At 38.3% G+C, this 15,457-nt stretch overlaps 1 protein-coding gene and 1 non-coding gene across 12 annotated transcripts in view; both read right to left on the minus strand.

Moving 5' to 3' along the window:
- Nucleotides 1–15,457, minus strand: part of CKAP5 (cytoskeleton associated protein 5) — a 51,387-nt gene that overhangs the window by 812 nt on the left and 35,118 nt on the right. For 5 of the 11 annotated variants that reach the window (XM_085062508.1, XM_085062504.1, XM_085062506.1 and 2 more), the window contains exons 27-45: nt 15,045–15,133; nt 14,116–14,226; nt 13,707–13,832; nt 12,883–13,032; nt 12,295–12,498; nt 11,474–11,609; nt 10,476–10,669; nt 8,805–8,977; nt 8,574–8,597; nt 7,520–7,693; nt 6,972–7,092; nt 6,090–6,269; nt 5,466–5,653; nt 5,013–5,088; nt 4,017–4,205; nt 3,781–3,915; nt 3,163–3,246; nt 2,910–3,069; nt 1,116–1,270 (exon numbers count right to left, since the gene is read on the minus strand). In XM_085062508.1, the coding sequence (XP_084918634.1) occupies nt 1,116–1,270; nt 2,910–3,069; nt 3,163–3,246; nt 3,781–3,915; nt 4,017–4,205; nt 5,013–5,088; nt 5,466–5,653; nt 6,090–6,269; nt 6,972–7,092; nt 7,520–7,693; nt 8,574–8,597; nt 8,805–8,977; nt 10,476–10,669; nt 11,474–11,609; nt 12,295–12,498; nt 12,883–13,032; nt 13,707–13,832; nt 14,116–14,226; nt 15,045–15,133 (2,669 nt within the window). The remainder of the gene's footprint in view (nt 1–1,115; nt 1,271–2,909; nt 3,070–3,162; nt 3,247–3,780; nt 3,916–4,016; nt 4,206–5,012; nt 5,089–5,465; nt 5,654–6,089; nt 6,270–6,971; nt 7,093–7,519; nt 7,694–8,573; nt 8,598–8,804; nt 8,978–10,475; nt 10,670–11,473; nt 11,610–12,294; nt 12,499–12,882; nt 13,033–13,706; nt 13,833–14,115; nt 14,227–15,044; nt 15,134–15,457) is intronic. The other 6 variants (XM_085062514.1, XM_085062513.1, XM_085062510.1 and 3 more) reach the window with 5 other exon arrangements.
- On the minus strand, nt 6,814–6,924 carry LOC146436424 (small nucleolar RNA SNORD67). The gene has a single exon (XR_014852954.1). It is a non-coding gene; the product is annotated as a small nucleolar RNA SNORD67 (small nucleolar RNA).

Genomic DNA, 15,457 nt, shown 5'->3' on the forward strand with positions numbered 1-15,457 from the left:
CATTTCATCTCTAGAGAAAGCAATGAAAACAGAGAAAAGGGAAGGAGCACTACAACACAAATGGATCTGGAGCAACAAAATCAGTTGCTGTCCAAGTCAGAACCATGCAAAGCTGATTACAGTACTAAATTCTTATCATCTGAGTAGGAACACAAGGAAACACAAAGAAACTACAATCTTTCAAGATAAAAAAATTCCCAGCAGAGCAGCGTTTTACTGAGATAGACTGCCAGAGTCTTGAACAGCCTAAATTCTAACACAAAGAGAAAAATCCATGCCTATGTGCAACATCAGCAGACAATGAGTTTTCTGGAAGAATGAGACGAGGAAACTTGAATTGATTGGCAAGACTGAACCTACCAAAGACTTAGTGTCAATTCACCGTTCTTTTACCAACTTATATTTCTATCTGAGTTACTTACCTTGTTATTATCATCTAGGAAATGTTTTCCCTCCTCAGAGCTCTAAGCTGACACTCAAATTTGTGTCTAAGGTTAAAATAGTGATGCATCTGGATGACTATTCCTAGAGCAAACATCACTTCTCATGTGGCAAAGTTCAAATTTCAGTAATCAGTACTAGATTCCTAATGCACAGATCATTGAACTGTAAGAAGTTTTGGTTGACAGGGTTCCAATACTAGGCTCATTCAGCATTCCTGTGCCTCAGTATCCACACCCCCAAAATATATAAAACTTCAAAGTCAATTCAGCTCTCATGGTTGTTTCAGAGCAGAAAGATCTAGAATTTCCTCATCATTCATCTCATGAGGTCAATATACGTTACCTTTTAGAGAACAGTAGTTGTTTGAGCCTTTCTGAGACTCAACTTCCTCTCAAGGAAAGATGATAAACTACAGACCAGTAGAAACAACCTGCACCTAACACCAGTGATAGAGAGTGGATTGAAACATAAGCCTGCTTGGCCAAGTAATGAGTTTAAAGCCATTTATACTAGGCAGAGTGACATGCAGTGAGTAGCTAGGACATGCACTATAAATGAAAGATCACAAATTCTGATTGGAATCTGCCTTCCAGCATTTGAATTCTGAAGAAAAAGAAAGTGCAAATCAGGTGCCTCCCCCGGTGATTTACAAGTGTTTTCAAGTACAATACCTTTGCGTTGTCAAGGCCACAACGCTGCCTGAGGATTTTTAATCTTTCCAAGTAAACAGAAGGCCCCACTTCCTCCCCATTTGTGTTTCCTATAGATGAAGATACAGTGTGGGTAGACGCAGGAACACATGTTCCTTCCATCTGAGGAGAAATTCCTGGAGGATGAGGGGAAGGAAGGAGGAAAGTTAAAAAAAATTAAAACATCAGAAAAGCATGAGCCTCTTGATCAGTTCCTTGAAATAAGATGCAATGGATGGGGAATTAACCAACCTACAAACTACCAAGTTATTTGCATTTGCTAGCACAGACATATCCACCCTTTCATTTCCTTGCAAAAGTGACAACTGAAAACAAAGAAAAGAAATGGAGAAATTTAAGAGGTGGCTGCAGAGCAGCTCTAGAAGTGCTGAAGCCAACAGTTGAATAGAACAGTGAGGGGAGAGGAAGATGCTGATGTGGATCACCAGTGACCATAATTTCCAGTGGGAGAACTGAGCAACTGGCAAGGTGGGAAATATTTGGAGTCATCTTTTTCTAGTTTAGTCATACTTTTGGGCTTACCACTGATTCTAACACCCCTTTATCTCTCATTTGTGCAACTTACAGATTTTTATTCCAATTCAGTCTCAAAGAGTGATTTCTGGAATGCACGTAACAAGGTTTTTAAAGCTTCCCTACCAAGAGACTAGAAAAGGAATTTACATGATGAAAAAAACCTTTTCCATTATGAAAAGAAATGCAAATTCCAAGACATAACATGGACAAGGATTTGTTCTCACTATTTTACTACAAGGGTGTTTAAAATAGATAAAAGGAGAACTAAGGTTAAGCATTTACACCTTACTCTAAAGAAAGCACTGTTGCAATATGGAACAGTATGTTTTATTATATCAGACTTACAGTTAGTTAAGAAAAAAAAAGGCAACTGTGGTATGTAAATTTGGTTTTGAAAACTGCTGAACTAATATTTCTCAGTTATACAGACTTTTAGGATAAAAAGTAGAATTTTCTGTCCTACCTAGTTGGACGCATTTAGGAGATTCTGAAAGAACCTCTTCCTAAAGTAATCTACAACAGAGGATAGCAGAAGGAACAGCAGCAGAGAAAAGGCTAAAGTTTCACAGGACACTATGAAATGTGTAAGATATAAAAGTCAGAGGTAGTTTTGCTAGACTGTGTATCAGTTTTTACTGTCAGCTAATTTGTCATGTTCCTTCTGTAATATTTCATTAAGTACTCCTTAGTGAATCTTTTCATTGGGGATAAGTACAAACAGTTTTACAGCAATTCATCCAATTTAAAAGCTAATTTATTGGAAAGGGATCATCACAAATTCTGAACAAACAGTTCATGTTATCTAAAATAAGCTTTCCAGTTCCTCAGAAAATAATATTAAAAAATCTCCTACATGTTTTTAGTAAACAGGGAAAAGGAGAAGTTGACAGCTGCTGCTGTTCTAAACCAGTCTTATACCTTGTAGAACCAATTCTTGGTACCAGACACATGAAACACAGGCTAATGTTCAACCCACACTACAGGATGTGGATTAGAATCATTTGTTTACAAGCCTTACAGGTATTTTCTACATTTAATGAGGTTATAACTTCTGTTTTTGTAAACAAAGAATGCATATTCCCTGCAAATGGTGCCTTGTGAAGCAACACAAGCACCAAGAAAATACATGGCTTGCTTAGGCAATCTATAAACATATGCAAACATTAGTTTCTACCAGGAGACATGTAACTGTTCTATTTCTGCTTCTCATAAACCAATCAGTTTTGCTGTCACATGTACCTGTAGAAGCAGCAATGCGTCCTTTCCCTTCCCGTTCTGTTTCTATCAGTCGGAGGCCTCTTTCCACATAGCTTTGGAAGAACTGTGACGAATTTTTCAGGAAGGGCTCAATGTCTGCATCAGAATATTTCTTTTTGTATTCATACAGTTCCGCCAGACCCTGGGAGGGACAAGTTCTTATGTATTACTACAACTGCTGCATACACCATGCTAGTGTATCATGCTCTCTTTCTTGCAGGAAGGGGGCACTCACCTCCTTGGTGTTCTCCTTTGAGCCAATCTTCTTAAATATTTCTGCCAAAATATCATTGACTTTGGCTTTTGAAGCCTTTTCTTCCTAAATTAATAAACAAAAGGAGACTTAAAATGAAGTTAATAAAACCAAACAGAAATAAAACTCATGACACCCTCAAACCTGCTAGTTGGATACAGAGTGTCAAAGATGAAGAAAACCTTGAAGTTATCAAGGTTCTACATAGCCACTATAAACACTATAAACAGAATGAGAGCAAGGACATAATGAAGCTGTAGAACTCCTGCTGAGAAGTTAGTGTTTAAAACCTGTTCTGGATATGGCTAACTTGTAGTAGATCAGACGCAGTACAATGCACCATAAAACTTATGCTTCACATTTCAATGTCCTGGAGAGCACTTCCTTCTGGGATATGCACAGAATAATCAGGTAAACACACAAAACAAATTCCCAAAACAGCCATAAATGAAAATTCTACTTTAGAAGAGTATTTCTGACATTACTTGCATGTTGAAAAAGGAATTACTACTTCATATTCCACAAACACAAAATTAAGCTTGTTTCTTAAATAAATTATTTTACACTCCCTTCTCCTGCTAACACATTTTCTTTACTTACTATGCGAGAAGCTCCTTTTTCTGTATCCTTATCAGCTTTTCCAGTCTGGTCCATGGAGTGTTTCATTACTCTACAAAGGTGAGCTTCTAGCTCAGATTCATTTTTGTTGTCTATCATTGTTAAGTGATCTAAGATCTAAAATGACAAAAAAGGGGAATTAAAAAAAAAAAAAGGAAATACTCTACAGACTACGTGAACATCCAATTTAAAAGTACATGACTAGTGATTGCTCTGACCTTGGGCCCTTTCAGCTTGCACAGGGTGTGAAGCAGAGTCTTCAGCGTCCTTATAGGGAACTCACTCTTACATTGCTTCAGCTTCTCTTTGGGAAAGACCTTCATGAAAATGTGGATATCCAGCAGAATCCGATCCAGGTTGATGCTGTTAATGGTTTCTGGAAGAAGACGCACCATTCTCCACAGACACTGAAACGAGAGGCTGACTTAAAGCAAGACAACTCAAGAAAGAAGCATTTGATTATATAAGGAGAGGTTATACAACACTATCACTGAGCCACTTCACTCCGCTAGCACATCATACAGGCATGCACTATGTCTGCTGCTCAAGCTAAATTTGCACTGGTACATACTTTCTCTTTGTAAGCTGGCTGTACAGTATCCAGATCTTTCTTTAGAACTGATGCATAAGCAAGGTGCTGACTTCTCTAGAGTTGACTGAATGCTTTGTGTGAAGAATTTCAGCAGATAATATATACGTGTATGTTATGTACACCTACACACAGCAGAAGTTCTTTTGGTTTAACCTCATTAAGAATTCCTGAGCTGTCTTTAAATCATGCCAATTACAAAAGGGTGTTGTATGGTATGAAATGATCATGCTCACGCTTTAAATGTGGACATTTTCATGTTCGCTCTGCCTGTCAATACAGATGACAGGATACAAGCCAGCTCCACCCTGGGACTGTTTGAATCTGTAGCACAGTGCAGTGCCCAAGCAAACAAGCCCAGCAGGTGACTGCACACCCCTGTATGGAGTTTGTATTAGTGCACACAAGTTTCTGTGTTTCTAATATTCTAAAATATTAGCAGGTGTTAAGCTCCCTCCTAGCATACAAGGAGTCCCTATATGTGACATCTAATAAGATTAGAACTATAGAACTTACAAGAAATATTTCAATTTATGGCCACTAATTTTTTTTAACTCTATCTCTTCTTTCAGGTAAGATGATTCAGAAAAAGCAAGTAAGGTCAAAATCTCTACTACAGGCTCACCTTCATGACAAGTTCTGAAAACTTAGGAGAACTGGCTGTTGCTAGAAGACTGTCTTGGAGCAAAACAAGCAGAGCACTAGAAGGAATAAATTTATAAAGGTTACACAGAAAAAGTGCTACACACAAGAAAAAAAGATACCAATTCACCACAGAATACCACACCAGAGACTATGGCTAGTCCAGCAGTTGCACAACAAGTCTTTCCTTCTTTCTTTCTAGTACGTTACAAGAATTTGACAGTCTGCTGAACTCCAAAGCACATAGAATCATACTCAGCTGGTTTGCTTAGCATGCCTCCTGCTGTGCAGTCAAATTCTCATCAGAATCAGCAATAATTCTTTATTAGCTAGCTGAATGATTCTACATACATCAGTCTTCGCTTAAAGAATGACTTAGAAAGTCAGCCAGGAACAGGTCAAGAAAAGCAGTAATTGTGCAGTTTTCGTTATATACCTCAAAATGTTGGTCTGGTCAGACTTCTCCAGAACTTTCACTACCAAGAGGTTGACTGATCGGATGACCTGCTCACCCTCCTCAAGATCTTCAACCCGAGAATCCAGCATTAACGTAATAAGACCATGCATCAGGTCTTTAAGCACACCAGTGGAGGCCTCTCGAGCCAGACTCTCTATCTGAAATAGCTACAGATTGAAGAAAGAATTAGTAATCCTTTAGTACAAGGATTTCTCTAGACTACATGGTGAAACCATGACATCTCCCTGTTTCCCACAACAGCAAAAACAGTCAAAACAACTATGAAGAAAGTTATTTCTACTGAGTGACTTATGAAAACACTCATACCACCAACTCAGCACTCAAAAGGTAAAGAATATTAAAAACAGCTTAATAGAAATGTTAATGGCTGAATTTTGCAGAAGCAGAGACTTCTTCCATTCCCCAATTTCTCATTCCCCACTTGCTCTCAAAAGGTGCATTGATGAGCAGATAGTTAGCAACAAACCTTCATAAGAAACACCAAATAGTAAGCTGACCTAGGTACAGAACAGACATTACATTCTCCCACTTCTGCATAGAAATTATCTGCCCTTCACCTCATCTTTTACATCAAAGCCTTACCGTGATCATGCTCCCAATAATACAGCTGTAAAGTCTGACTATCTCATCTTTGTCCAGCTTCTCATCTGCCATGTGTGTATTGTAGATTAACCGAAGCTGCATAAATGTGGCTATTAGGAATTGGTCAATGTGGCCAGACATAGCTTCTGCTTTGTCTTCCTGTTTGAGTACCTCATCAATCTAAGATTTAAAAGCAAAACACTCTAGTAAAGTCAACATAATGCAAACAGAGCACAATAACAATAATTTAAATACTTTTCTAAAGGAAGGGTCTTGCCCTGACCAATCCATTTGCCAAGGCAGCTGTATTTTAAGCTTTAACCCAAAATCAGTAGCTAGAGACTTGTATTGCTAATCCAAACACAACCAATAATTGGTATTTTAGAGAACTGCAATCCTATCTTGTACACAAATGAAAACATCAACAGCTGCATTGTAGATTCTGGAATTAACAGATCTATGAAATCTTCTGGACAAAAAAACCTTCTAAGTAGTTAATGCCACCCTAAAACCATGCAAAAACTATGAGGCAAGACAATCCTTTTGCTCAGGATCTATAAAACAATTTACATTTAACAGTAAGTCTCAGTGACTAACTGGCTTTTAAAAACTCGTAGCAAAAATAATTTGACAAAACCAAAAATATAACATGGAAGCACTAATGAAAAAATCATTAAGTTTATCCTAAGTGGAAGTATCTTCCAAGTGGAATTTCTATTGCTAAAGCGAGTCAGATGGCCCCTGTGCACTTAGTTTTGTCATCAGGGAGACTCTGAGCAGAGCCCACGTCACCTGACATGATTGCTCCGCCACAGTGCAACTCATCACCCTCGCTGACAAAGCTGGATACAGTGTGATTAGTTGCTACCATAATTTGCTTACCTGCGTCAGAGCCTGGATGCTTGTATTTATATCACCACTGGCTACTTGGGAAATGACAAAGTTGATTGTAGAAGCTGTGTTACTGTGCATGTCATCGAAGTGTGGGGACACAGCACGGATTCTAAAGGGTTGAAAACAGGATTCATTACTTTCTGGAGAGTTACTTTAATATACACTTAACTGCTGTATTTCAATGATGATTTAGAGACAAGGGAAAAAGTATTTCACTCTTCACTGAGGGTTTTCAAGGAATGAATCATTCCTTTTACCATGTCTATTGCACTATTTGTAAAGACACTAATGATGTGTTTACAAACTCAAGATCCTTTTACTATAAAAACACCTAAGAAGAACTCATGTTTTTCATTAAAAATAATCACTCCAGATTTCAGAGAGTACAATAGACCTTTGTTTTGCCATCTTTTCTTATTAGCTGACACTACCCTCTTGTGCAAACAAGTCTGAATGTAGAAACTAGCACTATAAATTCACGAAATATTTTTTAAGCAGCCCTGTTGGTTTCATTTAGGAGGTAAAACTAAACTCACTTGGGCTCAGGAATCAAGACTGGCTCAAAGATGTCATCCAGTTTGTGCTGTACAAGTGCTGGCATCTCACATCTGACAGTTCCATTGTCATTTTCAATTTCATCAAGATCCAGCTGAAATTCCCGTGGAACTGTATGTGCTGTCTCAGAATGGCTGCCCATGTTGCGATTTTGGCTACAGAAACCAGGAGAGAGGTGTTTTACTATACATACACAAGAGGCAGGAGTATTAGCACTAGCTTACAACTTCAGCTTACTACCACTGGGTAGCCCTAAAGATCTTATAATAGCACAGGTTTTGCAGTTTGGATTCTATTCAAACCCTTAGCTCCCTCTGCCTTTCCCCTAGCCTTTAGTAAAACAAACTTCTGTACGCCAGAAGAGCAGCTGCTTCTTGCCCTCCTAGTTTCTCTTGTAATGCCCCCCCCTAAGACGCCCTGCACCTGTGCTAGGTATGCATGGTTTGAGATAACTAGTACAATTTACAGCTCTATTAAAGGAATGTAACTTTAAAATTTGACTGGTTTTTTTTCACCTTTGGTTTTTTAAATGATGGACAGGATGCATATATATACAGCAACCTCACAAGCTCCTCTGAATCTAAGACTCCCAGCACCCCCACATGACCTGTGCTGCGTAACATATTTCTGAAGGAAATATTCTAATACATAGTTCTCAGCACAGACTTTTATTCCAAAATAATGAGCAGGTGGCAAGGAATTGTTTCTGAACTTTTTGTTTTCGGTACTGTTGCCCCAGGCTCTGTAATTGACGCATGCTTATCCATTTCTGTGCTTTATGTCTAACATAACTAGAACAGGATCCAACAAATACCAAGTTTAATGCAACACAATGGAAGTTCTCCCAGTATTTTTAACAGCTTCTTAATGTGGAAGTTGGCAGAACCTGTATTTCTGGTTTCTTTTCTTTAAGTCAGAGACCTGTAAACCTAGAACCAGCCATGGCAAACCCGTCACCCATAGGAAGGGATGACTAGGATAGAAACTGAAAGATACAAAAGCCTTGCTACCAAGGAGTTAGTGGGCAGTACTTACATCCTATAAGTGCGATACATAATTCTGTCCATGGAGAAGCAGTGAAAAAAGGCACAAGACCATTTAGAAAGATTTCAAGACACAGGACAAAAAAGTTTCAGACATTTAGATTTATATTATTTGGCTGTTTTCCACAACATGCAAAGATGATACAAGAACTAAAATGACATTTTCAGACATATTAACACATGTACTATGCAGGCTAGAGACCATAATGTAAACAATACATACTTGAGTTTAGAGGACATGTCCTCAGCTTGTCCCTTGCGCATCATGCTGGCGTTGGCACTGATGCTCTGAGTACGCTGAGGTTTCTCCTCTACCTGTCTCACTGGAGCAGCAGCAGGTCTCTTGGCTGACCGTTTTATTCTTTCCTCCAGCATGCTCATGTCTTTCTCAGAAAGCTGTAACACACAATGCTTTCACTCAGCCTGAGTTGTGTGGGTTTTAGAAATCTCTGTCACCTACAGGATTCATATCACTTATTAGTGCAGGCTAAAGTTCTCTAATATGAAGGCAGGAACTGTCAATGTTACCTCCTAGCAGCAAACTAACTGGGCCACTCAAGATTGTCAGATGCTACTTCAACCCATGCTGACAAGCTGTAATACAGAATATAGCTAATTTTAGCACACATAATTTTCAAGAAACAGCTCATCTTGAATTCAAATTATAGTACTATCCCGTGTTTCTAACTGTTGCATGTGTTGCTGCAAAAACCTCAAACAAAAAAACACCACCCACCTTTCTATACACCCTATTAGAAGACCAGGCAGTGCTTTAACACACTGGACCCTGCCACAGCAGCTAGAGTCTTTCTGACAGTTGTCCTGTTCAATGTACTCATAATTCAATATGAACACCAGATCAGCCAACTTAGTGCTCCAACTCAGGGCAGTGAAAAGATTCATATTTACCTGCTTATCTATTGGACTGAAGACCACCAATAACTACATTTGAACAAAAGTAGGCATTACAATTTTATGGCAAGTACTCTCCAGCATCCCTATGATTTAGAAACCTTCCTGAGAACCCATACATTTTAGATGGGCCATACTGAAGCTGAGAAAGTCATGGTCAGTATGAGTTGAATTGTTCAGGTGCTAGTTTTTTCCTTTACCTTGAAAATTCAAGAGCAAAAGGACTATGTAAAACTGAGGTGGAAGCAGGCTGTACACTGAACAATAGTTAAATAGGATAGAAATCTAAAATGTTAATAAAAATACAACATTAACTTCCATGAGAACAGTTACCAGAGAAAGTAAGAGTCACATTAAATTTCAACTTTTCAAGAAGCTGGAAGTAAAAAAAAAAAAGCACAGTCTTGCTTCCCCTGCTTGTCATGTTCCGTAAAATGCCCATCCAATAGCTTGTAGCCGCTATGGCATATAACATAACAAAGCTGCAAAGGCATTAAAATCTCTAACATTCCAATCAGTTTTAGTGCTGCTAGAAACATCACCAAGACCATAAATCCAGAGAACAGAACTGTAAGAAATGATCTAACTGCTCTTAAATCAGATTAGAATTCAGTGAATTCAATGGCCCATGGCAGGGGCGTTGGACTTAAATGATCTTTAAGGCCCCTTCCCAAACCATTCTACGATTTCAAATATTCCACAATCTGGGATTAACCAAATAACCAGAGGATCTATGATGTAGTAAATTATTTTCAGAACTACAAAATGCTCTGGACATCAATGGCAAGATGTATTGTGATTTTATGACCAACCACAAGCGAAACAGTGCTAATCCCCTACAAAAAAGTAAGGATTTGAAAAAACCCAAACTACCAAACCCCAAACAAAAAAATCCCAAACAAACAATCCCATAAACCAAACCAAACCCAACCCAGCACCCTAACCCCAAATGCCCCACAAACTAATTTGCAGTTATACTGACATTTCCAATCAGCTTGAACACTTGGTCGCCATGGACGTTATAGACTGTCACGATGGTGTTCAGTGCAGCATTGCGCACAGTGTTGTCCCGATCACCAATATGAGTGGCCATTTCTTTTAAGGCTTTTCCTGGAGTTGGCTGGCATACATTCATGCCATACGATTCAACCAGACATCCAAGCTCTTCCAAGCATTCTAAATGAAGACAGTAACACATGCACATTCAACTTTAAAGCTGCTGGGAAGAGAACCCTCCCAATTCCTTTGCAGCTTGCACAACTTGCACATTCACTGTAGAGAACTGCCATTCACAAAGCTGATGACAGAGATATTCCAGGTGATTTATAGAATCAATAGTAAGCTACAGCAGAGTATTTCACAGATAGTACCTAAAAGCTGTCAGTCACCCCTCTACACTTCAAATATTTCCCATAACCATGTATGAGCAATGTTACAGTTAACATCACATTCAGGTAAACAGTTGTGAGCTTGCAATGGCGTATTACGTATAGAACTTAACTTCCTTCTTATAGCAGGATATTTTCAAACTGGCCAAGGAGTTGTTTGAACTAGAAATACCATAAAATTTTATTATAGACATTACTTGTGGTGAGACAGATGTACAGTGTAGAGACATTTCTTGATCAGATTAACTGATTCCCTTGGTGAGTAGGACAATAGTATTGTCATTGCTCTCCGCAGCATTGTTTAACCAAGAAACCAAGCCTACTCAAGGGTGGCTCATAATCTTAATACTGACAGCAACATAAGAGATTACTTGTCTTTGGAAAGTACAAAGACACCAAAAATTAAAAAAAAGGGCAATATGATACTACTTGAAAATCTGATCCTTTAAACAATTACAAACATCTGCATAAAATGCCATGTACAGCCAAATCTCACATCCCACCCAATGTTCTTATGCTGGTTTTTTCAAGATGCAAACCAAAGCAATTTCAAGTACTTTGCACATGAGCAGTTCAACAGGCCATTTCCCACCTGCACGTTGTTTGGAGTTTTTTGATTTTGTCCCCTCCATGATGAAAGGGAACATCTTGCTGGCTGGATAGATGAGACACATTCTGTTCAGAATGGCACGCACATCTTTACGGATGACATCTTTCGGTTCTCCTACCTAATGGAAAATTAATTTCAAAAAAAATTAAAAAGAGGGGAAGAAATACCAAGTATTTTATACAGTCTCATTATACTGTTGATTATTCTAAATAATGTTAGCAAAGCCAGAATTATTCTCAAGGCAAAACCCCTTTTTTGTCAACAGCTTTTAAATGGAAATATGCAATATAGAATCATAAAGGTTAGAAAAGACAACCTTAAGAACATCAAGTCAAACTGTTAAACCAACACTACCAAGTCTACCACTAAGCCATGTCCCCAGGTGCCACATTTACATGTCTTCTAAATACCTCCAGTGATAGAGACTCAGCCACTTCCCTAGGCAGCCTGTTCCAGTCACTGACAACCCATTCAGGAAAGAAATTCTTCCTAATATATAATGTAAGCCTCCCCTGTAGCAACTTGAGGCCTTTTGCTCTCATTCTGTTCACCTGTTACTTGACAAGGCAATACCAACACCCACCTCACTACAACCTCCTTTCAGGTAGTTATAAAGAGCACTAAGATCTCCCTTCAGCCTCCTTTTCTCCAGGTTAAAAAACTAGGCCTGTTGAATCTCACAGCTGCGAACTGGATTTAACTCCATTCACAATACATTTAGAATTAATATATTGCAGTGTTCTATGGCATTCAGCCGTATTTGTCATAAAAGATAAGATTAGTTTCTGCAAAACAAATTCTACCTTTAGGATAAGATATGGGATGAAAGAGGATGCTTCATTTTCAGTGAGGTGATACTCTTCTTGACACAGCATATTGAAAAGCAATTTAAGGTATTCAAGTGCTTTCATCAAAACACTTGTGTTGGTATCAAAGAACCGCAGGGTAAGCCATTTTAGGATCAAATCCAGGCAGCTGATGACTCCATCTTTTTCACTCTCCAAGTGCTTCAAGGGGAAAAAAAAAAGTTATGTAAATGAAACACAAACACTGTTCAACAAGAAAATAAGCTAAGCCCTTTTAGTAAGATAATCTACATTTACTGGTAGAGTCTTAGAACCATACATACTCACTTTTAACCTATACAGCTTTCTGAAATTCTAAGAGAAGTCTCTGGTGAGGAAATTTTCCCTTCTCCCAAGAAACAGTATTAATATGAACTTCATCATACCTCTGAATATTACATCTATATATGTTTAGGTTTTAAGTACACAGAACAATGACCCCTGGGTGCTCAGAGAATTTCTGTTTGATTTGAATTCAAGTAGTATCTTTCATAGCAGACAGCAATTCCATCAGCCTCATCTACTACACCACATAATCAAACTCACCTCAATCATAACAGTCAGTGCTTTGTTGTGGTGCTGGAAGTCTGCATGAAACATCTCATCCTGTAGCCATTTGGCCACACAAGTGGACATCTGAGTTTTTAACTGTTCAATATATTCATCACGGGGAGTAGTGAAATTCCACTTTAACACCTGTAAAAGGCAGCATTTAGAACTCAAAGCAAGCAACAGCTTTTCCTCCTGAAAGACACTGCTGACTGCACATCTTTTAATTCTGCTTTAGAATCTGTTTTCAAAATCTTATTACCAACATGTAATGAAAAATCAGTGGTGTTTGCTCGCCTTTTTTTTACATGGCAAGTTTTCTTCATGTGGACTGTTTATCCATATGCCATTATCTCACTTATTATCACTTAAAGTGGTTGTTTTTAAGCTACAGACAGGCCTATGTACTAGCGAGTTACAAATAACGTGCACTTTTTTCAGTAATAAAATTTCCCGACAAATTGCTAAGTGGGGCTGCTCAAAGGAAGTATATTAAAGCATTTACAAGGTATCCTAGAACTCTGGTACTGTACCTGAAAACAACTGACTAACCTTTATGATACTTCACAACTTGAAGAATGTAAAAAGGTATTTTGGCTTTTATGACAGCGTATAAATGCACAAAATTTGATAAAATCAGAAAAGAAACACCACAGTAAGCCCACTATTGATGTAAGAAATTCAACTCAAGAATCAGATAATCAATCCAAGAGATGGACAGTGGCTAACACATGCTAGAGTAAGTTTTATTCTAAATTACAACTAAAGAATTAAAATTGCACCCACTTCAAAACTTGTGTATACATTGTTATTCTTCTCACCTTCAGAGCTTTCTCTTCTTTCATCCTTTGTTCCTTTCCATTTGGGACAATGATAAAAATAGGACCTGATTTATCATCGTCTTCCTTCAAATTAGGCTTGCTCAGCACCTTCTTTCCCTGGACGCCCTGAAAAAAGCCAAGGTATTAACAGGCAACACAAGCCATGTATGTGCCTCAGTCCCAGTAACCGCAAGCGTTAGATACCTGCCACCTTCATGCTGCCTATGTGTACAAGAGCCAGAGAAAAGCTGAAAGAAAAATCTTGACTAGAAGTTTAAAAGTATGTGCTCAGCTGCTGTGGAAGCAATACCCATGACAGTGTGCACAGCAGTACCATGTGAATTATGACACATCACTCTCAACCAGTGTGCTAGTCACCCACACACATCCCTAAAACGCAACATGGTACCTGTTTGATAGACTGACTCTTTGTCACACTTGAACCGCCCTTGCTGAGGCTTGTATTAGCTTTTGACAGGCTGGCACTACCCTTGGACATATTGCTATTAACATCTGACTGCTGTAAATAAACCATAGAAAAGTCTTCGCTGTGAATGTGTTAAAAAGTCGGGAATGGAAACTCTTAAGAGTAAACAGCTGTCTGACAACAAAGGCCTCAACTCTACCAGCAGAGCTCTGACAGAACATTGCATTGACTTCAGCAAACCTACAACATCCTTCAGGGCTTGTTCTGCTCCTTCTTGCCATGAATACAGACCTACATCAAATGTTCTGTTATAGCACTACTTCAGACAACAGAGACAACAGGACTGTAGAACAATTTGGGTTATTTAGTTATACACATAGAACCAACTTTATTATTAACAGCAAAAAAAATTACTGTAACACAAAACAACATAAAAACCTAACCAAAAATTGACTGTAATCAGTTGAGATTATTAAGTTTTTAAGCATACACCTTCCATTTTTGTACTTTTGACTGAGAACTTTTTACCCTTCACACTATAAGGCAGAGATTAATTTCTTTTGATAAATGGGTTCAAAATTAATGTTCAAGTGTAACATTTGAACTGGAATGGTAAGAATGACTTCTCAATAGCATGGAATCAAAGGGGCCAAGATGGTTTAGAACAGACTGAGTTGCTCCTAAGAGTGATTTTTGACAATACAGACTTTAAGAATTACATAGCTAATGACAAAAGCAGTGATTAGGTAAATGATATGGGAACATTTGTTACTTCAGAGCTCAGACAAGCATAAAGAGTTTTCATAAAAGCTGTCCCTAGCAAGGACTACACTCTTCTACCTATAACACATTAACAAACCACAGCTACTAACTTAATAAAACTGATTTTATACAAAATGAAATCAACATACCTTAGTTTTAGAGGAGAGTCCCCCTGCTTTGGCTTTTTTGGGATCAGGCTTGGATTCCATGGTATTAGACCCCAAATCATCAGCAAATGCTGGAGAAACAATAGACCAATTAAAGTTATCTAGAAGCCCATTTTACATTATCAGTTTTTGGTTCTTAGGACATATGAAAAACTGTTTGTGAATAAAATATGCTTATCACACAGATGTCTGAGGATTTTAGACCCATTGAAGAGGTCCCTTAACTTCCATATTAGCATACAAAGTTTTCCTAATTAATGTTATAGTGTGTCAGCCAATTTGTCATTTTTCAAAACAATTTAAAAATGCAGAGAAATATACTGTGCAGGCTAATGTCTAGAGCTGTAGTTGCATCTGGTTTGAGCAGGCAAGATAGCCCCAGCAGGCAGAATTAC

Source organism: Lichenostomus cassidix, chromosome 5, assembly GCF_008360975.1.
Source record: "Lichenostomus cassidix isolate B80296 chromosome 5, HeHo_3.0, whole genome shotgun sequence".
NCBI classification, from domain to species: Eukaryota; Metazoa; Chordata; class Aves; order Passeriformes; family Meliphagidae; genus Lichenostomus; species Lichenostomus cassidix.